Here is a 21,734-nt window from a genome sequence, read left to right as displayed (position 1 = left end):
GGGTCTGGATCCTGCAGGTGGCACGATCTTTAACCCCTTCGATGCTTGTGACGGAACCATTCCGTCATGCCTCACGGTTGAGCCCTGCGGATGTCGGAATGGTTCCGTCACGACCACACCCGCGAATGGAATGTTCAGCACCAGGGGAGAATCGGCGCCGCAGGCAAGGTGTTAAACACTGGCGAACGTGGGCCGTATTTGGAACTTGGGAGTTACAGCAAAGAAGGTGACCAAGAGAGAACTTTCCATTCCAAGAAAGGTCTGGGCAGAGAAAGCTCTCCAACATAAGGCAGCACCACATCTTCAGTCCTGGCCAGTGAAGACCCAAGCAATGGATGCTGAGCAGATGTGCGGGTTGGGCAAGATCTGGGGGCAGACAGGTTGGCACATGTCTTCTGCCTTTATTTCGGACTCTCAAGGTCTTAGGAGTATGATTTTATTTAGGATGTATTTTATTTAAGGATTCAGTGCAGTTACACTCTAGATACCACAAAGCCTTGACACCTCACTAAACTTTGACAAGTTGTAACTCCCCACCCTCAGCACAAAGGCAGTTTAATTGGTGCAATAAGATTGCCACTAAATTCCCAGTTGTATCTGTGACTGCGGATTATACTACAGGCAGTAAGGTTGTGGCACAGACCCAAAGCCTAGGCTGAGCAGTTCTTGCCCTTCCTTCTTCTCCTGCTCTCTGCTTGGGTTTGCCTCTTGTGATATAGTTTGACCAGCACATTGTAAACCCCATGACCACAGTGTAAACTTCCTGTAATAACCTTTGTCACTTCTAACCGAGTTCTGAGTTTTCCAAGCTGCTGTGTGAACCCTTGTGGCATGTTTGAACCATCCCCAGTTGTGAAGCAATCTTTGTTCAATTTGCATTTAACTGGGGTTGTTTGTATCTGTGCCCAGGTGACCTTCGCTCTGTGTTCTGTGGTCCAGATATCTGCAGGCCAGGGGTCAGCAGATAGCATTATCCCAGGGACTTTTAACCGGGTTCACTGTGAACTCTGTGAGGTAAGGTACATTAGTCACCAGACCTCTGAGCAATACTAGGCACAGCCAGTCCCACTCTCGACAGACACTGGCACATCAGGTAGAAATGTCACTGGCCCACCTGGCAGAAAAGAGAGCCTGGCACCAAAGCTCTGGGCATACCAGGCAGCCACAGTCCTGCTGGGGACAGTCATTGGCACATCAGGCGGAGATGGGAGCCTGGCACCAGAGCTCTGGGCATACCAGGCAGAGTCACAGTCCTGCTGGGGACAGTCATTGGCACATCGGGCATAGCTCCAGCCATACCGGGCAGAGCTACAGTCCTGCTGGGGACAGTCATTGGCACAAATCGGGCAGAGATGGGAGCCTGGCACCAGAGCTCTGGGCATACCAGGCATAGCCACAGTCCCACTGTGGACAGTCATTGGCAAATCGGGCAGAGATGGGAGCCTGGCACCAGAGCTCCGGGCATACCAGGAAGAGCCACAGTTCCACTGGGGACAATGATTAGCACATCGGGCAGTGATGGGAGCCTGGCACCAGAGCTCTGGGCATACCAGGCAGAGCCACAGTCCTGCTGGGGACAGTCATTGGCACACCGGGCGGAGATGGGAGCCTGGCACCAGAGCTCTGGGCATACCAGGCAGAGCCACAGTCCTGCTGGGGACAGTCATTAGCACACCGGGCAGAGATGGTAGCCTGGCACCAGAGCTCTGGGCATACCAGGCAGAGCCACAGTCCCACTGGGGACAGTCATTGGCACATTGGGCAGTGATGGGAGCCTGGCACCAGAGCTCTGGGCATACCCGGCAGAGCCACAGTCCCACTGGGGACAGCCACTGGCACATCGGGCAAAGATTAGAGCCTGGCACCAGAGCTCTGTGCATACCAGGGAGAGCCACAGTCCTGCTGGGGACAGTCATTGGCACATTGGGCAGTGATGGGAGCCTGGCACCAGAGCTCTTGGCATACCAGGCAGAGCCACAGTCCTGCTGAGGACAGTCATTGGCACATCGGGCGGAGATGGGAGCCTGGCACCAGAACTCTGGGCATACCAGGCAGAGTCACAGTCCTGCTGGTGACAGTCATTGGCACATCGGGCAGAGAAGGGAGCCTGGCACCAGAGCTTTGGGCATACCAGGCAGAGCCACAGTTCCACTGGGGACTGTCACTGGCACATCGGGCAGAGATGGGAGCCTGGCACCAGAGCTCTGGGCATACCAGGCAGAGCCACAGTCCTGCTGGGGACAGTCATTGGCACATCGGGCAGAGATGGGAGCCTGGCACCAGAGCTCTGGGCATACCAGGCAGAGCCACAGTCCTGCTGGGGAAAGTCATTGGCACATCGGGTAGAGATGGGAGCCTGGCACCAGAGCTCTGGGCATACCAGGCAGAGTCACAGTCCTGCTGGGGACAGTCATTGGCACACCGGGCAGAGATGGGAGCCTGGCACCAGAGCTCTGGGCATACCAGGCAGAGCCACAGTCCTGCTGAGGACAGTCATTGGCACATCGGGCGGAGATGGGAGCCTGGCACCAGAGCTCCGGGCATACCAGGCAGAGTCACAGTCCTGCTGGTGACAGTCATTGGCACTTCGGTCAGAGAAGGGAGCCTGGCACCAGAGCTTTGGGCATACCAGGCAGAGCCACAGTTCCACTGGGGACAGTCACTGGCACATCGGGCAGAGATGGGAGCCTGGCACCAGAGCTCTGGGCATACCAGGCAGAGCCACAGTTCCAGTGGGGACAGTCATTGGCACATCGGGCAGAGATGGGAGCCTGGCACCAGAGCTCTGGGCATACCAGGCAGAGTCACAGTCCTGCTGGGGACAGTCATTGGCACTTCGGTCAGAGAAGGGAGCCTGGCACCAGAGCTCTGGGCATACCAGGCAGAGCCACAGTCCTGCTGAGGACAGTCATTGGCACATCGGGCGGAGATGGGAGCCTGGCACCAGAGCTCTGGGCATACCAGGCAGAGCCACAGTCCTGCTGGGGACAGTCATTGGCACACCGGGCAGAGATGGGAGCCTGGCACCAAAGCTCTGGGCATACCAGGCAGAGCCACAGTCCTGCTGGGGACAGTGATTGGCACATCGGGCGGAGATGGGAGCCTGGCACCAGAGCTCTGGGCATACCAGGCAGAGCCACAGTCCTGCTGGGGACAGTCATTGGCACACCGGGCAGAGATGGGAGCCTGGCACCAAAGCTCTGGGCATACCAGGCAGAGCCACAGTCCTGCTGGGGACAGTCATTGGCACACCGGGCAGAGATGGGAGCCTGGCACCAGAGCCTCTGTGCATACCAAGCAGAGCCACAGTCCCATTGGGGACAGTCACTGGCACCCCGGGCAGAGCTGTGGATGTCAACAGTGATCCTAATACCTGCCCCATATCGTGGAACCGAGAAGGAGAGTAACACCTCAGCGAACAAAACAGGGGAAAACAAACTAGATAAAAGAAAATGTACACCAGAAAAAACTAATTCTCTATCTCCAACAATAGCTTTGGCCTTGGAATGTGTTAGATTCACACGATGTGCTTTGTTTCGCAATTTAGCGGTTGGGTCTGCAACTGTAGCAATAAAAACAAGGTTTTGAACTTCGGGTGTTGACCGTCAGTGGTGCCAAAGCGACTCACCGGAGGGCCGCAAACGCACACTGCTCCATTGTGTGACTTGCATTGGAGTTTTGGTTTGTAATTGAGCTCTGACTGTCCTCATGGGGAGGTGGAAAAATCACATGTGTATCCAGAACAGCTTCCAGCTGGTAACACGCGTGTTACAGGGGAGCAACTAGCTGCTTTTGTGGCTCCAACCTATTTTAGAGTCATGTGAGCATGTAACACAGCCCCCAGGCCCCACGAGGAGGGGTTGAAGGACGAGCAGTGCCAAACAAATGCTTTACTCCTGCCAGAAATACTTCAGCCTCCTGCTGAGACTGTGTACACACTTTGAGTAAGTATCTTTGAGAGGCCACGTGGCCTCTGAGCAAACAGTATCAAGAGAAGGCTTCACTCAAGGGCAACGCTTGTTCTTTCTGCCTGTGGACTCAGGTTTAGAGGGAACTTCGTGTGTCTGTCAGCAAACAAGGGAGATAACTGCATGTTTGAACAATCCCCCATCCCCCCCACTCGAGCCCCTGCAGAGACTGGGGAATCTACATCCTGAGTGGGGAACATGTAAAACTAAGATTACTTTTACATTATTAACTTTTTGACTTCATCTATTCTACACTCCGAGAGCTCGACTCACATTTAATGCATGAAGGGCCCTTCCAGCCCAAAGACCTGTTTTTTTGCAAAAAAAAGCAGGCAGGGGTATACTTGTATTTATTAGCAGCAGAAGGTGAGAGAACATGTGTTACAAACAGGAGTTCTCACAACCCGCCTACCTTTGGATGACTTGCCCTTGAATAGGTAACGTCTGCAAATCACTGCCCTTCACAAACATGCAACTGTTATGAAGAGAGCAGTTTTCAAAGTTAAGGGCCGTATGTATCAACCACCTGATTGAATCTCAAATAGCGATTTTTTTAGAAATCGCTATTTGAAAATTGCAAATAGGGATGTATGTAAAAAAAATCGCAATTTTTTGGCGATTCCTTAGTATTCCTTAATTTCGATTAGCAAATTGCGAATCGCAATTGCGGAATACTTTCCCATTAATTTCTATGGGCCAGGAGGCCCATAGGAATGAATGGGAAGTTATTCTCAATTTGCGATTCGCAATTTGAGAATCGCAAATTGAGAATAATTTCAAGGATGCAGGCATGTCCAAAGGACACCCTGTTGCACCCCTGAAATGAGCATGGGTGCACAAGTGATGCACATACATGCCCTAACGGCATGTATGTGCGTCACATGGCACTTTGAAAAATGCAAAAAAAGTGAATTTTTCAAGGAATTCGCAAATTACCACCAACTTGAAGTTGGTGGTAATTTGCGATTCCTTAGGGCCAATTTGCATTTTTTTATGCTTCTTACATTGCATTTAAGGAATCGCAAATTTTGAGATTCCTTATTTTGCACGCAGATTTCTTTGATACATACCATTTAGCACAAATGCGTGAGCAAACGTCGAAATTCTGCGAATTTCAGTGTTTGCGAACGCATTAGTGCTTGATACATATGGCCCCTAATGTTTTAACTTTGGCTTAGACATTGGCTCAGGGGGTGACTTCATTAGTCTCAGTAAATCTCAATCCAAACTCCATTTTGGTACAGAAACTACAAGCCCGGGATTTCGCTTTTTTCGCCCCACTACAAATAAAATACAACAATCAATGAAGGCTAGCTAGTCACCAAAGTTCACAACATATTGAGATGCCCCTCACTTAAGTAAGTAGGGACACCCTTTAGGTTTTTAAAAGAACCTTCACCCACCACCGCTAGTTAGTGGCATGCTTCGTCATAGGGTTCGTATCCAAGACGTCTAGCGCATCTGGGTGTGCTTCGATGCCTGAATTACAGTGGAGCACCTTTTGGATTAGCAGGGATCAATGAATTAAAATTACCTCAAGTTTGACCACCCCTCACGCCAATTTTAATAAAAGGAACCTTGGGTAAGGTTACAAACAATGGGGGATGTGAAGTACAAGTTGTGCCTGGGCGGAGCTAGCGGAGTATCACGCTATTGAATTCTGCGGAGTTGCTGAAAAACTCTGCCAAATTCCACAGAGTTCTATGAATGGGCAGAGTACTGCTCGGTCTCCGATAATGAAGACCCCTTGGCGGCTGAGAGTCACTGGGGGTCAAGAAGCCCTATTGTTGCAACCATTAAGTCCCCCACAGCCGGACTGCTGAGACGTACTCAGAAGCCCAATCCCCTTTCTCATCCACTCTGCAAAAGGGCACTACTGGTTGTAGGATGAAGTCCTCTTGGCTGTTGAGGGACGTTGGGGGCAGAGAACCCCTATTGTTGCCACAAGTAAGTCACCCACAACCGGATTGCTGAGATGTTGTCAGAAGCCCCACCCCTTTCTCAACCACGCTACAAAGGGGCCTCCTGGTCCACTACTGGTTGAGGGATGAAGTCCCCTTGGCTGCTGAGGTACGTTGGAGGCCAAGGACCCCTATTGTTGTGAGAAGTAAGTTGCTCATAGCGGGACTGCTGAGACGTCGTCAGAGGCCCGCCCCCTTTTTCATCCACTCTTCCTAGGGGCCTCCTGGCGCACTCCTGGTTGGGAGATAAAGTCCCCTTGGCTGCTGATGGTTGTTGGGGGCCAAGAACCCCTATTGTTGCCACAAACAAGTCCCCCACAGCCAAACTGATGAGACGTCAGAGGCCCGCCTTTTTTCTCAACCACTCTGCAAAGAAGCCTCCTGGCACACTACAGGTTGCAGCTGCAGTTGCACCCGCTCAATTGCGCTCGCCTACAGCACAATATTTTTTTGCTCTATTGCAGAGTTTATCGGCAACTGTGTTGCAGAGTTGCTTAATTCCGTAAACTCCACAAGCGGAATTTGACGCCCAGGCCTATGTGAGACACACAGAGAAGAGCTGGGCATCTTGAGTGGGAACTCTGTGATGAAGCGTGCCACTAAGTAGCGTTAGTGGGTGAGGGTCCTTTTGAAAAACTAAAGGGTTTCCCTACTCATGTAAATGAGAGTCATCTTAAAATATTTTGAACTTTGCTAACCAGCTTGCTTTCATTGATTGTTTTATTGGATAAGGGAAGTGAAGCAAGCCTCCTCTCTTGCCACTCTTCTTTTGTTATCCTCCCCTCCATAAATCATTCAAGAGCTGGTGTAGTGATTATCTGGCTCTGATTTTATCCCCTTAGCATATCCCGCAATGGGAAAAGAATGCACCCTTCAGAAAGCGTAGAGTTAATCACAATCAAACAAGTACTTGCGAAGCTGGATGGACACTGTCTGGTGAGATACGTTCTTCTTGTACGGAAAATGCAACTTACCCTGTAAGCATCTTTTCGGGCATGCAGTGCTGTAGATTCACATTTTCCTGCATATTCCTGCCATCTAGTGTAGGGCTTGTTTTTCTTCAAAGAAGTATTTTGAGTTACGATGTAGGGTGACTCCACCTATGACGGGTAATGCACATGGGCATTTACTCCATACTATAGCCTTATAGCCCGCCGTAGAGGGCTATACCGGCTATTAAAGGCCCTCTCCAGCGTTAAAGGCCCGAGCTGAAGGCGAGGGCCTTTAACAAGGGAGAGGGACTTTAATAGCTGGTATAGCCCAGCTACGAAGGGCTATAAGGCTATTAGAACATTCTGCCACTAGAGGGCAGAATGTTCTAACAAAAAAGAACGAAGCCTTATGGGAGTGTGAGGGGATTGGAATCCCCTCGGGCTCCCTGAAGCCTTTGTTCACAGCCAGAGCTGTGAATACAGAAACATTGGAATGTTGGCGCTCTGGGTTTATACCAGCCATTACAAGCCCGGAGCACTCCATTGTTTTCAATGGAGCTCCCAACATTCCAATGTTCTAATTAAGATTATTTCCTGCACGGCGGGTGAGGATGGCGATGGAACAAGAAAATGCACAATGATCGCTATGTAGTTGATGCCCGTGCGCATTGCCAGTGATAGGGGGAGTCCGGCCTCGTGACTAAAAAGACTTTGCTGATGAAAAACAAGTTGTACACTTTCCGAGCCCAACACCAGATGGCAGGAGTATGCAAGCATGTGAATCTACAGCACTACATGCCACAAACAGATGCTGACAGGTTAGGCAGCTTCTCAAGGGCACTTGCCTACCACTTATTCTAGCACGTTGCGACATTGTGGCATCTGGAAGCAGTCACACTTCCCTAGGACAGCGGAAACCCCGGATCTGGATCAAAGATAAGCGAACTGCCCTGCACATGCCTACGTAGCATAGTGCACGCAGGCAGCTGCGCAATGGGAGGATTAGCCAAATCTAAGGGCTTGAAATAATTTTACTTCCTCCATCACATTGGGATTGTCAATATATCAGTGAGTTGCAGATGTAATCTCCATTTTTCTACCTACAGTCTCAAGATGCTTACTGTTGTTCCCTAGATATAGACTCTGCGAAGATGGATTTTTCCCCTTTTCCTGGGTATGGTCCTCGCGAAGGAGTCCGTTTCCACATGTGCAGATCTTGTGATTTGTATTTCTTTTCTTCATGTGGTGTTCTTGTCTTTGCTGCAGCGGGCTACACAAAAACCAATGTGCTTTGCGGCAACACAGTTTGCGACATTGGAAGAAACTGCTTCTTTGCACCAGACTCAAGAGTTCCTAGTACGAAGCAGGGATCTTCGTACTGCACTTCCAACTGCCCCCTCCGTGTCCACTGCCCTTTGAACGACTGCTCGCTGGCTCGTGTTATCATCTGGCCACGATGATCTACTGGGAAACATTTCTGTAGTTTCCTGTAAGGACTGCATCTAGAGTCTGCCACATGGGATCATCCCTCATCGTGCAAATGCGTAGAGTCTTCTCTGATATCTAGTGGTTGACAATAGAGTTCCGTTGTGAAGGTTTCATCTTCCTGGACTTCACGTTTCTCCTAAGATGTAGTGTAGCCTACTCTCTTCCATCTGTGTCTGCGTTTGTGTCTTCGCTAGCTATTTTCTGCCTTACTGGTCTTAGTACATTGTAAGAAACCAATGCTTCTTTGGAGGATTGCCTTTTCTTACTTGGTGTCTTCATCATCATCATTCCACATTTGTAAAGCACAAACTTATCACCCCTAAGGGTATCTAGGAGCTGTCTGGGAGATTGGAGGAGTGTGGCTCAATGGTTAGAGCGGCAGACCCTGATGCAGAGGTCTGGCCAGGGACCAGGGTTCGATTCCCGCCTCAGCGGGGTCTCGGGCTCAATTTCCTCGGACCTGTTAATTCTCGCCTCGGTGCCTATTCTAATCACGGGCCCCACTCTGCAACTCTGGGCAATAGCTTGCTTAGCCTCCACAACGGCCCCAACAGCGCTGGGATGCCTGGCTTCACCCTGGGGGTGCCCAGGAGTGAACACTTCACAGGGAAAGCCAGGAGGGGTTCCACAGCGGTATGAGTATCAGCGCCAGGAAGCCGAATAGGCGACACCGCTAGGTGACCGTCTGGTGACAGTGCGCTCTATAAGTACCACGACATTTACATTTACATTTACATTTACAGATTAAGTGAGCTGTTGCCCAGAGTCTCAGGGTGCTGAGCCGAGTTGCCGCTGGTGATCGAACCATGCGCCCCTCGCTCCGGAGTCAGCCACTCTGGAGGCTGTGCCACACCTCGCCCCAGTGTCTCGGCACCGAGAGACCCCTATGGCTTTTCCTACTCAATGGGTTTCAAAGGGTTCTCTTCGATTAAGAGTTGACAGGCACCACTTTATGGCCCGATCCTACTGGCTCCATCACTACGGTCGTCTTTTATCCATGACTTAGAGGAAAGTGGTCCATTACTTTTTTTAACTGTTGATATATTCGTAGTCGAGTGTGTTTTAACACTACTTTCACAGGCTGTAGCAGTTTTTAGCAACACATATTGTTCTCTAGACTTGGATACCAACTTCTTCAGCTCTAAAAGTCACTCAGCTTGGGGCACTAAAGGGTTCGGATCTTTCAATGACTTATCAAGAACAGATTCTGGAAGTGATTCTTCAGAAGGTGAGTGGTATGAAGAAACCTCCTCCACGTGGAAGCAACTCAACTTCTCCCCCTGGGGCTCTTCTGTCACCAGAACATCTTCATCTTTGAGAAAAAACCTATCTTGCATTCGTTGACTCTGCTTTTTTGACTTGGAAAGGTCCATCTCTGGCAATTGCCGTTTTGCTCAATGTGCTAACCCTGTTCTTTAAATACGTAGAGTTGCATTATAAATAGGGCGCCCCGTTTTCCGTTTCTACTAATTTCTGCAAATAAATACAGACAGAAAACCATTTATTTTCTTGTCTGTATTTATTTTTAAAAGTGGATAAAAACGGAAATTGTGTGTTTTTTGAGTGATTCTAAATACACTTTGCCATGATTGCCTGGCCAATAACTGTGTAAAGAGGTTTAAACAGCAGTAGATATGAACAAGGCTGATACTGAATTGCGCATATTTTAATACAAGTGCATTGATTTATCTTCTGCGGGTGTTCATATCACTGAAACCTGGCAGGCATTCAAGCATGACTGCATATTTATTGGTTAAATAAATGTGGAAATGTACCAGTTTCAGATTTATTTAAAAAATAAAAAAACATAATAAATATGGATAAATACAGATAAAGATGAGAAAAAATAAATATGGATAAATACAGACAAAGATGAGAAAAAATAAATATGGATAAATACAGATAAAGATGAGAAAAAATAAATATGGATAAATACAGACGGAAATGTTTAAAAAATAAATACCATAAAACAGGGAGCCCTAATTATAAACAAGAGTAGCAGTCTTTGGGCATAAGGCCCTTGGACAAGCTTAATAAACACACAGGATTTTTGACTAACAGAAGTACATTTGTAGAGGCATTCAGGACAGAATCTGAACAATGTATTCTCCAACACCTAAACCCTCAAAATGACTTCTGAGAGCCCCAAAGGAATCATTCCACAGAACTAACATTCTCAAACAACCTGTTCTCCACCCGGCGACTCCTGGCGCTAACTGCCGTTATCAGCAACTCCTACATAGTTGATGTCACTCTGGAAAAATCTTTTACTTCCTTGAATGCCCGCCAGAAAACCTATGAACCCACTAGTGGAAAAAAATGCTAAACTCAAGTCATGCTGTGGGCATCTTGGGCTTATGGTCAATGCCATAATGAGTCACACTGACCCCATCGGTGGTCATCTCCCAGGCTAGAACGTTGTTTCAGATAAGCTTCAGGCCTCACCCACCAGTTGGCAGAATAATGCACAGCATGTGAATCTAGAAAAGGTTCACACTGAGAATCTCATAAGAGGAAATGTACATTCAAGAATCTGAGAACAACCAACCAGACAGCATGCTTTTTGCTATAAGACTACAACCTTTCAAAGAGCTGGTTGGTTCTTCTAGACCGCTGCGTGAAGACAAGAAGGGCAATTATCTCCAGCAAAGTCAAGAGGCAGAAATAGATGCCTCACATCATAAAACTGGAAATCAGAGCTCAAAAGTTGACAAGAAGAGCAAAGTAAACACAAGGAGATGATGGACAGAGCACTGAATCTTTTCAGACACTCACCAGTCTCATATCTGGGTTGAATCCATCATCATTCTTAAGCTCACTTCGCCACCTCAGTTCTGACCCAGCCATATGCAAATCAGTCTGACCCTGTGCCTCATGGGAACAGTGCAGCCCGAACTGACAAGCCAGGTCTTCCCTGGACCGAAAACAAGCATCCTGGGACCGGTGTCTGGGTAACACCCTTCATCAGCCAGGCTTGCTTGAATCCAGTGGCAAAGAGAGCAAGGGACCCACGTCTGGGCATACCCTGCCACACTTAGGGCGAACAAAGCAAACACAAGGAGATGATGGACAGAGCGCTGAAAGATGATGGATTCAACCCAGATCTGTGCCTGGGGGCAAGTGTCTGAAAAGTTTCAGCGCTCCGTCCATCATCTCCTTGTGTTTGCTTTGTTTGCCCTAAGAAGAGCAAAGTGCCAGGAGAGGAACACAAAGGGAAAAACAAAGGTGACGGAGCAGAGCTGTGGGCACTTCAGACCCAGTCACAGGCAGAGCTGTGGGTACATAGGACAGGGCTGTGTGTAAGACCTCTTCAGGTCTCTTTAGCTTCTACAAACATGGCCACAATGGACAGAGCTATTGGCATGATGGTTACAACTGTGAGCAAGTCACTCAAGCCATGAGCACCAAGGTCTGAGTCATAGGCCTGTTGGCTAAACCCATGAGCCCGGGCATTCCCTTTACGCTGCGGGCATGCCATTCAGGCCCAGTGGTGCACCAATGGGAACCCCATCAGGTTTTCTGGGCATCTCCTAGTAAACCTGGAGCACAAGAGTACTGAGAAGCAGCAAGTGACAAGAGTGGGTGAGAAAGGAGGGGAAAATGATATGGCAACAGAAAGAGAGAGAGAATGATGAGCGAGATGGGCAACAGTGTAGAGAGAAAGAACGCTGCTACACGTACCCCCTTGGGAGAGCCTTGGCGGACTGAAACATGGGCTCATCCCAGCTAACTTTCCCAGTGGAGTGGTGTGGCTCACTGGTTAGAGGCGGCAGACCCCGAAGCAGAGAATGGCCCGGGACCAGGGTTCAATTCCTGACGTGGCAGGGTCGTGGACCAGGGTCAAAACGGACTCGATAATTCTCGCCTCGGTGCCTACTCTAACCAGGGATCACACTCGGCAACTCTGGGCATTAAGCTTGCCTCATCTCTACAACGGCCCCCCACATACGCCGGAGATGCCTGGTTTCACCTTGGAGATACCCAATAGGGACCATCTCACAGGGATAGCCAGGACGGGTTTCCCAGCGGTCTATAGCACCACGACGCCTCAGGGCAGCAGTGCGCTTTACAAGACACATACATACATACCTTTCCAGATGAAGCAGCACCGAGCACAGCTGCATCTGGGTTCAGGGGCAGCCCACTGCCTTCAGTCAACAAGAGTGACTGGTTCCTGTCCTGACCCTCCCTGTGCCCTTGACGCATACATCTACCTCTCCCACTGACCATGGGAAGTCCATCCTGAGTTCAACCCCTGGTCTGAGGTCCTGTGCCTTTGTCTTGATGAGGGAGCCGGTCAGCAGAAGGTAGCACCCATCAAAGCAGCAGTCAGAAATCCCTCAGACTGGTCAGTAACTAGTGACTAATGGCATACCTGGTGCCCACTCTGGGTGCCCGAGACCCATGGATGCCCTTCACCACTAGACAATCTGTATCACACCTGGAATATTCTGCGAAACAGACTCATTACCCCCTTCCATTTTGGCACCAGGACACCAGTGGTAAACAAAGTTAGTAAATGCCTAGCAACACCCCCTTGGATTTGAGCCCCATGAAAAGAACTCACATTATCAAACCCTAAAGTGGACCTTCTAGGCCCATTTCCACCAGAGAAACCTGCTCCATGATTGAAGAATTAGCCCAGAGGCTACCGGTCTGACTAACGCTCAAAGGGCAACACACCCCAGAATGATGCACGCTCACCCTCCTTCTGGGAAGAGCCCTCGTCACTGTGTGCAGAGGGGCAGGTCAGTCCTGGAGCTGCCAGGACGCTTCGGTGGAGTGTTAAGAAAAGACTGCAGCCGTGCTGGCCAGTCCCATGGCCACCGATATAATTGATCAGTGCTTCGCCGCCCCAGTACCATTTTGATTGTAGCCAGACTTTGCGGTAATCACTTCAAGAACCTCTGAGTGCTTCCTTCTGTTAAGAACTTTCTTCTAGGTAAAAATGATGTAGGGATCCACCTTCCAACATACAAAAGCCTTGGCAGCCACATCCACATATGCCCTTGTATTGCTACCCATCTTGTTTAGCACCAGTGCAAAAGCTCTACTGGGATTTTAAGTATGCATGGGAGTATTTAAATAACATGGGCATACCAAAGGGAAAATGAGCACTGTACAAGGCCGCAAGGTAAAGAGTATGAGCAGCTATAGTACCAGGGTTGAGGGAGGTGGCTGCTGAATTCTGAGTCAGGGGAAGGTTTTTAAGGCATCTAAATGTAGTGTTTTAAGCTCTTTCTTACATTGTAGGAGAGTTGAGGCGGGCCTGATGGCTACCAGAATGTGTTCAAGATCCTGTGTTCATCGACGGAGACCACGTACTTCAATCTACATTCATATTTTACATAACACCATCTCAAATGTGGGGGTGTCCTGGCTCCGATTGTGTTGAGAGATGGTGATCTCATCAGCCGGAGAGGATGTCTCCAAACAGATTGTAACATAGCTCCTTGAACCTGTTCACTACCAGAACATAGCAGTGTGGTTAGTGTCCACCCTTCCTTTGACCCCACCACTATCAGGAGTGGTGATGTAGGGACTCTGCAGCAACGGGTCTCTTGCTGGTTTACACGCCCTTTCCAAGAAGCTTGCAGAAAATCCTCCAGTGTTTATTTTAGTCAGAGATATAAGAACTTGGGGGCCTGGTTAACGCGCTGAACAAGATGGTGGCATTGTACTGAGCTCTGTCGTAATGCAGAGCAATTTACTGCTGAACGAGACATTTTTAGTCGGCACTTTGCTGGCTGGGACATTTCTTCATGCTCCATATTATCTTCGCAATGTTTTAAGCCGGCGGGAAGTCATGGCGGAGCTTCTTGTGCTCTGGAGCCGCAGCAGTGAATTTCTGTCAGACGCGAGCAACCACCATTTTAATAGTGCACTGCTCGCGTTATTAGTTTTCTGATACTTCATCTCGCTGAGTTCGGACTAATGCCCTAGCCATGTCTTTTTGTGCCTGTGAACTGGATCTACATGTGACTTCACTTCCATGCTCCATGAAGGCTGTTTTTATTATTTGGCCTTGCGGCTGTGAATGAACATCTTTAATGAGTGGCCACCATTTTATCTGTGCGCGGCTCGTTCCTCACATTTCTATTCTCTACACAATTACATGCTGCCTACATTACCAGTTGCTTCCTTTGGTCCTTGGGCTTCACTAGTGAACTGAACTTTGTGCCATTGTCTGTATTAATGTTTTGAGGTCGCTGCACTGTGTCTCATTCGCCAATCTATTTGTGTATGCCTGCATCGTAGAGTAAGGGCAGGATTAGACCGTTCCAAGATTCCGCATTATTTTATACACTAAGTCAAACTGACCAGCGATCTACTTGCTGCTTCTAAATCCACTTCTTCAGACACGAAACCTAAAAGGGCAAAGAATGATCCTCCATCACCCATTATGTCTTCTCATAATCCTGTTTTGGATACTATCCGTGATGAGGTGCGAGGTCTTCAGCCTTTCATGAGTGCCTCTACTGAAAAGCTTCAACAAACTGATGACAAGTGGATGTCTATGCAGAGCAAGATGTTTGAAATGTAACAGCGTGTAAGCAATCCTTAAGATGTAGTCACCAAGATTCCTTTGCTAGAGCTAGACATCCAAAAACAAACGCCACACGAAGACCTTGAAGACACAAATAAACAGAATAATCTTTGTTTATGTGGATTACAGGAGAATCTAGAGGGTCCTGATCTTCTTGAAGAAATTTTTGTCCGATCTTCTGGGTCTTCAGAACACTCCGTCTCTTAAAATTCAACGGGCACATCGCCTGGGTCAGCCTTAACCCCATTATACTAGACCTAGAGGTATCATAATGCTATTTTTGGAGTTCACATACCTGATGTGTGTCTTGATGGCCGCTAAAGAAAAACATCGTCTTGTTTGGTCCGGCCACAATATTTTCATCTCTCAAGACCTTTCTAATGCTACAAGCACCAGAAAAAAAAGAATTCCTTGCTCTTCGACCTCAAATGAGACAGCTGAATATTTTCTATGGCATTCTAAATCCTTGTCTATGTAAAATTACCTTACGAAGGCATTTCACGGTCCTGTTAAACTAAATTGTTTATTAAGAATATTTATCTCATACAATGGATACTAGTACTGTTCAACATTCTTAACAATTTTCTTTTGCATATCTTTTTCTCAGTTTCTCTCTTTATTTTCCAACGTATATGGCTGTGTGGGTATATTTTATTTTTCATCTCTCTTGTTGTTTTGGGTGCTGACACATCTCCGGCTCAATCTTCATGCTCTTCACTTTAGACCTGGACCTCTATCCTTGGTCGGTCTCTTCATCCTGCTGTCCATAGCCCATTTCTTCTTCCTACTCTCTTACTCTTTTTCTTGTTATTATGTGAGTCCTTTTTTTATTATTACCATGTTTGCATTATTTACATGTTATCTTGATGTTATTATATGATGTCTTTTTGTTTCTGTTCATGCTTTTGCAGATTCTCAGCCATGTGCCTGTTTCCCTACTCCTAATCCCAAATATGTTTAATATTATTTCGTGAAACGTTTGTGGTTTGGGACATACAGACAAACGGTACTCTCTCATCTGTCAAAATCTAATTTGCGTGTTACTTTTTGCCAGGAAACTCATTGCAGTGATGTTTAATTGTTTAAATGAAAACAGCAATGGGTGGGCAGGTTTCTTTTTCTCCACCCATTAACCGTAAAGGCTGTGTTGCCATACTTTTTCATAAATCGTTACATGCACAGATTCTATCAACTCAGTGTGACACTGATGGACAATGGGTACTAGCTCACGTTATAGTTCATAACAAACAGATTTCCTTATTAAATCCCTATGATCCTGTCAAGCCTGATCCTGATTTTTGGCACAACATTAAAATAAAATTGGTTGCCATAGATAATCCCAACATGATTGTAGCAGGGGATTTTAATCAATGGTTAGCCCCTTTTACCTATAGAAAATGTAAATGCTACTGTATCCTGATATATCAGGCAAAGGAGTTAAACACCAAGAGTTTGACCCCTGGTTGGCTCTTCGACTGAAGGCAGAACAACTAGGGTGATTTCCTCAAGGAGACGCTCTTGCAGAGGGTCACCCTCCTCAACTCCAGTGGGGCTTCGAAGCCTTCTACCAGAAAGCACAGGGTTTTCCTAAGCCGCTGGGAGGAGCCAGTCCCACTGCCTCTCACCAGCTAGAAGTGCCCAGGACCTTAGGCTGCTGGCATAGAACAGGAGGAGCCTGGAGAAAGAAGAGCTCATGGGCACCATGCTTGCACCACCACATGAGTTGCAACATTAAGAGGAGGGTAGGGTACCTCTGACTGTCTAATGCATGGGGCCTAACTGGGATCCAACTCCCAAAGCTTGGGCAGAGGCCACCATCCAAATTATAAGTTCCTCCTGCAGTTCATTTAAACCAGGTCCTATGCCGTACACACCTTAGGAGGATGTCGTTTGAAGTCCCCACCATGCTAGTGCAGCTCACACACATCAGCTAAAGCAGAATATACCCACTCACAATATAAATAAAAAACATTACAATCTTACATCAGGGCTACAGGCCCAGTCTCTTGCTACGTGGGCCAGAGGTAGGTTTCCGACTGACCCTTGAGAATCTGTAAATAAACACCCCTGCAGTCTTCTGTCCCCTAGAGTGGCCTTGGGTAACCCCCTCCTAGTTTGTAACCTTTCCTCTTCCCTCCTTTACTCCTCATCCCACAGCTATCTCCTAGTTGTACTTCAATGTGTCTAATGGGAGGTGGCGCTGGGCTTCCAGGAAGGACAGAGGAGGGCACACTGCTCTCAGCACTCACAGAATGGCTCTCAGCTCTGGCACACTCTGACTCAGGACCAGCACAGGCCTCAAGGTACTCACCCTGGGTGCAGGGTCTGCTTTCATTTCCTGGTTCTGGGCAGATGGGAAGACGCTGATCAGGGAGACAAAAAATACACCAATCAGCATTTAGTATGGTTAGAGTACTCCGTAGGCACATAGGTACAGAGCTGAAACACGACAGAGAAGGTATATGGGCACAGAGCTGAAACACAACAGAGGAGGTAAATGGGTACAGAGCTGAAACACAACAGAGAAGGTATATGGGCACAGAGCTGAAACACAACACATGAAGTATATGGGCACAGAGCTGAAACACAACAGAGAAGGTATATGGGTACAGAGCTGAAACACGTAGAGAAGGTATATGGGGACAGAGCTGAAACACAGCACACTAAGTATATGGGCCCAGAGCTGAAACACACAGAGAAGGTATATCGGGACAGAGCTGAAACACAGCACACTAAGTATATGGGCCCAGAGCTGAAACACACAGAGAAGGTATATGGGTACACAGCTGAAACACAACACAGGAAGTATATGGGCACAGAGCTGAAACACAACAGAGAAGGTATATGGGGACAGAGCTGAAACACAACACATGAAGTATATGGGCCCATAGCTGAAACACACAGAGAAGGTATATGGGGACAGAGCTGAAACACAGCACAGGAAGTAAATGGGCACAGAGCTGAAACACAACACAGGAGGTAAATGGGTACAGAGCTGAAACACAACACAGGAAGTATATGGGCACAGAGTTGAAACACAACAACGAAGGTATATGGGTTCACAGCTGAAACACAACACAGGAGGTATATGGGTACAGAGCTGAAACACAACAGAGAAGGTATATGGGTACACAACTGAAACACAACACAAAGTATATGGGCACAGAGCTGAAATACACAGAGAAGGTATATGGGGACAGAGCTGAAACACAACACAGGAGGTATATGGGCACAGAGTTGAAACACAACAATGAAGGTATATGGGTTCACAGCTGAAACACAACACAGGAGGTATATGGGTACAGAGCTGAAACACAACAGAGAAGGTATATGGGTACACAGCTGAAACACAACACAGGAAGTATATGGGCACAGAGCTGAAACACAACAGAGAAGGTACATGGGGACAGAGCTGAAACACAACAGAGGAGGCACATAGGTACAGAGTTGAAACACAACAGAGAAGGTATATGGGTACAGAGCTGAAACACAACACAGGAGGTATATGGGCACAGAGCTGAAACACAACAGAGGAGGTAAATGGGTACAGAGCTGAAACACAACAGAGAAGGTATATGGGCACAGAGCTGAAACACAACACATGAAGTATATGGGCACAGAGCTGAAACACAACAGAGAAGGTATATGGGTACAGAGCTGAAACACGTAGAGAAGGTATATGGGGACAGAGCTGAAACACAGCACACTAAGTATATGGGCCCAGAGCTGAAACACACAGAGAAGGTATATCGGGACAGAGCTGAAACACAGCACACTAAGTATATGGGCCCAGAGCTGAAACACACAGAGAAGGTATATGGGTACACAGCTGAAACACAACACAGGAAGTATATGGGCACAGAGCTGAAACACAACAGAGAAGGTATATGGGGACAGAGCTGAAACACAACACATGAAGTATATGGGCCCATAGCTGAAACACACAGAGAAGGTATATGGGGACAGAGCTGAAACACAGCACAGGAAGTAAATGGGCACAGAGCTGAAACACAACACAGGAGGTAAATGGGTACAGAGCTGAAACACAACACAGGAAGTATATGGGCACAGAGTTGAAACACAACAACGAAGGTATATGGGTTCACAGCTGAAACACAACAAAGGAGGTATATGGGTACAGAGCTGAAACACAACAGAGAAGGTATATGGGTACACAACTGAAACACAACACAAAGTATATGGGCACAGAGCTGAAATACACAGAGAAGGTATATGGGGACAGAGCTGAAACACAACACAGGAGGTATATGGGCACAGAGTTGAAACACAACAACGAAGGTATATGGGTTCACAGCTGAAACACAACACAGGAGGTATATGGGTACAGAGCTGAAACACAACAGAGAAGGTATATGGGTACACAGCTGAAACACAACACAGGAAGTATATGGGCACAGAGCTGAAACACAACAGAGAAGGTACATGGGGACAGAGCTGAAACACAACAGAGGAGGCACATAGGTACAGAGTTGAAACACAACAGAGAAGGTATATGGGTACAGAGCTGAAACACAACACAGGAGGTATATGGGCACAGAGCTGAAACACAACAGAGAAGGTATATGGGTACACAGCTGAAACACATCACAGGAATTATATGGGCACAGAGCTGAAACACAACAGAGAAGGTATATGGGGACAGAGCTGAAACACAACAGAGGAGGCACATAGGTACAGAGTTGAAACACAACAGAGAAGGTATATGGATAAAGAGCTGAAACACAACACAGGAGGTATATGGGCACAGAGCTGAAACACAACAGAGAAGGTATATGGGTACACAGCTGAAACACATCACAGGAAGTATATGGGCACAGAGCTGAAACACAACAGAGAAGGTATATGGGGACAGAGCTGAAACACAACAGAGAAGGTATATGGGTACACAGCTGAAACACAACACAGGAAGTATATGGGCACAGAACTGAAACACAACGGAGAAGGTATATGGGGACAGAGCTGAAACACAACAGAGGAGGCACATGGGTACAGAGTTGAAACACAACAGAGAAGGTATATGGGTACAGAGTTGAAACACAACACAGGAGGTATATGGGTACACAGCTGAAACACAACACAGGAAGTATATGGGTACACAGCTGAAACACAGCACAGGAGGTATATGGGTACACAGCTGAAACACAACACAGGAAGTATATGGGTACACAGCTGAAACACAGCACAGGAGGTATATGGGCACAGAGCTGAAACACAACAGAGAAGGTATATGGGTACACGGCTGAAACACAACAGAGAAGGTATATGGGTACACAACTGAAACACAACACATGAAGTATATGGGCACCGAGCTGAAACACACAGAGAAGGTATATGGGTACACAGCTGAAACACAGAACAGGAAGTATATGGGCCCAGAGCTGAAATACACAGAGAAGGTATATGGGGACAGAGCTGAAACACAGCACAGGAAGTATATGGGCACAGAGCTGAAACACAACAGAGAAGGTATATGGGGACAGAGCTGAAACACAGTACAGGCGGTATATGGGCACAGAGCTGAAACACAACAGAGGAGGTAAATGGGTACAGAGCTGAAACACAGCACAGGAGGTATATGGGCATAGAGCTGAAACACAACAGAGAAGGTATATGGGTACACAGTTGAAACACAGCACAGGAAGTATATGGGTACACAGCTGAAACACAGTACAGGAGGTATATGGACACAGAGCTGAAACACACCAGAGAAGGTATATGGGCACAGAGCTGAAACACACAGAGAAGGTATATGGGGACAGAGCTGAAACACAGCACAGGAAGTATATGGGTACAGAGCTGAAACACAGCACAGGAGGTATATGGGTACACAGCTGAAACACAACAGAGAAGGTATATGGGTACAGAGCTGAAACACAACAGAGAAGGTATATGGGTACACAACTGAAACACAACACATAAAGTATATGGGCACAGAGCTGAAACACACAGAGAAGGTATATGGGGACAGAGCTGAAACACAGAACAGGAAGTATATGGGCCCAGAGCTGAAATACACAGAGAAGGTATATGGGGACAGAGCTGAAACACAGCACAGGAAGTATATGGGTGCACAGCTGAAACAAAGCACAGGAAGTATATGGGTACACAGCTGAAACACAGCACAGGAGGTATATGGACACAGAGCTGAAACACAACAGAGAAGGTATATGGGTACAGAGCTGAAACACAACACAGGAGGTATATGGGCACAGAGCTGAAACACACAGAGAAGATATATGGGGACAGAGCTCAAACACAGCACAGGAAGTATATGGGCACAGAGCTGAAACACACAGAGAAGGTATATGGGGACAGAGCTGAAACACAGCACAGGAAGTATATGGGCACAGAGCTGAAACACAACAGAGAAGGTATATGAAGACAGAGCTGAAACACAGTACAGGCGGTATATGGGCACAGAGCTGAAACACAACACAGGAGGTATATGGGCACAGAGCTGAAACACAGCACAGGAGGTAAATGGGTACAGAGCTGAAACACAACCGAGGAGGCACATAGGTACAGAGCTGAAACACAGCACAGGAGGTATATGGGCACTGAGCTGAAACACAACAGAGAAGGTATATGGGTACACAGCTGAAACACAACACATGAAGTATATGGGCACAGAGCTGAAACACACAGAAAAGGTATATGGGGACAGAGCTCAAACACAGCACAGGAAGTATATGGGCACAGAGCTGAAACACACAGAGAAGGTATATGGGTACAGAGCTGAAACACAGCACAGGAAGTATATGGGCACAGAGCTGAAACACAACAGAGAAGGTATATGAAGACAGAGCTGAAACACAGT

At 47.6% G+C, this 21,734-nt stretch overlaps 1 protein-coding gene across 3 annotated transcripts in view; it reads right to left on the bottom strand.

The window, feature by feature from the left end:
- TNKS1BP1 (tankyrase 1 binding protein 1) overlaps positions 1–21,734 on the bottom strand; it is a 332,768-nt gene that overhangs the window by 129,427 nt on the left and 181,607 nt on the right. For all 3 annotated transcript variants that reach the window (XR_013607004.1, XR_013607011.1, XM_078674811.1), the window contains exon 4: positions 17,208–17,259. Coding sequence is in view for 1 of the 3 variants with exons in the window: in XM_078674811.1 (XP_078530937.1) it covers positions 17,208–17,259 (52 nt within the window). In the remaining 2 variants the exon portion in view is untranslated. The remainder of the gene's footprint in view (positions 1–17,207; positions 17,260–21,734) is intronic.

The sequence above is a fragment of the Lissotriton helveticus genome, chromosome 1_1, assembly GCF_964261635.1.
Source record: "Lissotriton helveticus chromosome 1_1, aLisHel1.1, whole genome shotgun sequence".
Lineage (NCBI taxonomy): Eukaryota > Metazoa > Chordata > Amphibia > Caudata > Salamandridae > Lissotriton > Lissotriton helveticus.
This window is presented reverse-complemented; position numbering and strand designations above follow the sequence as displayed.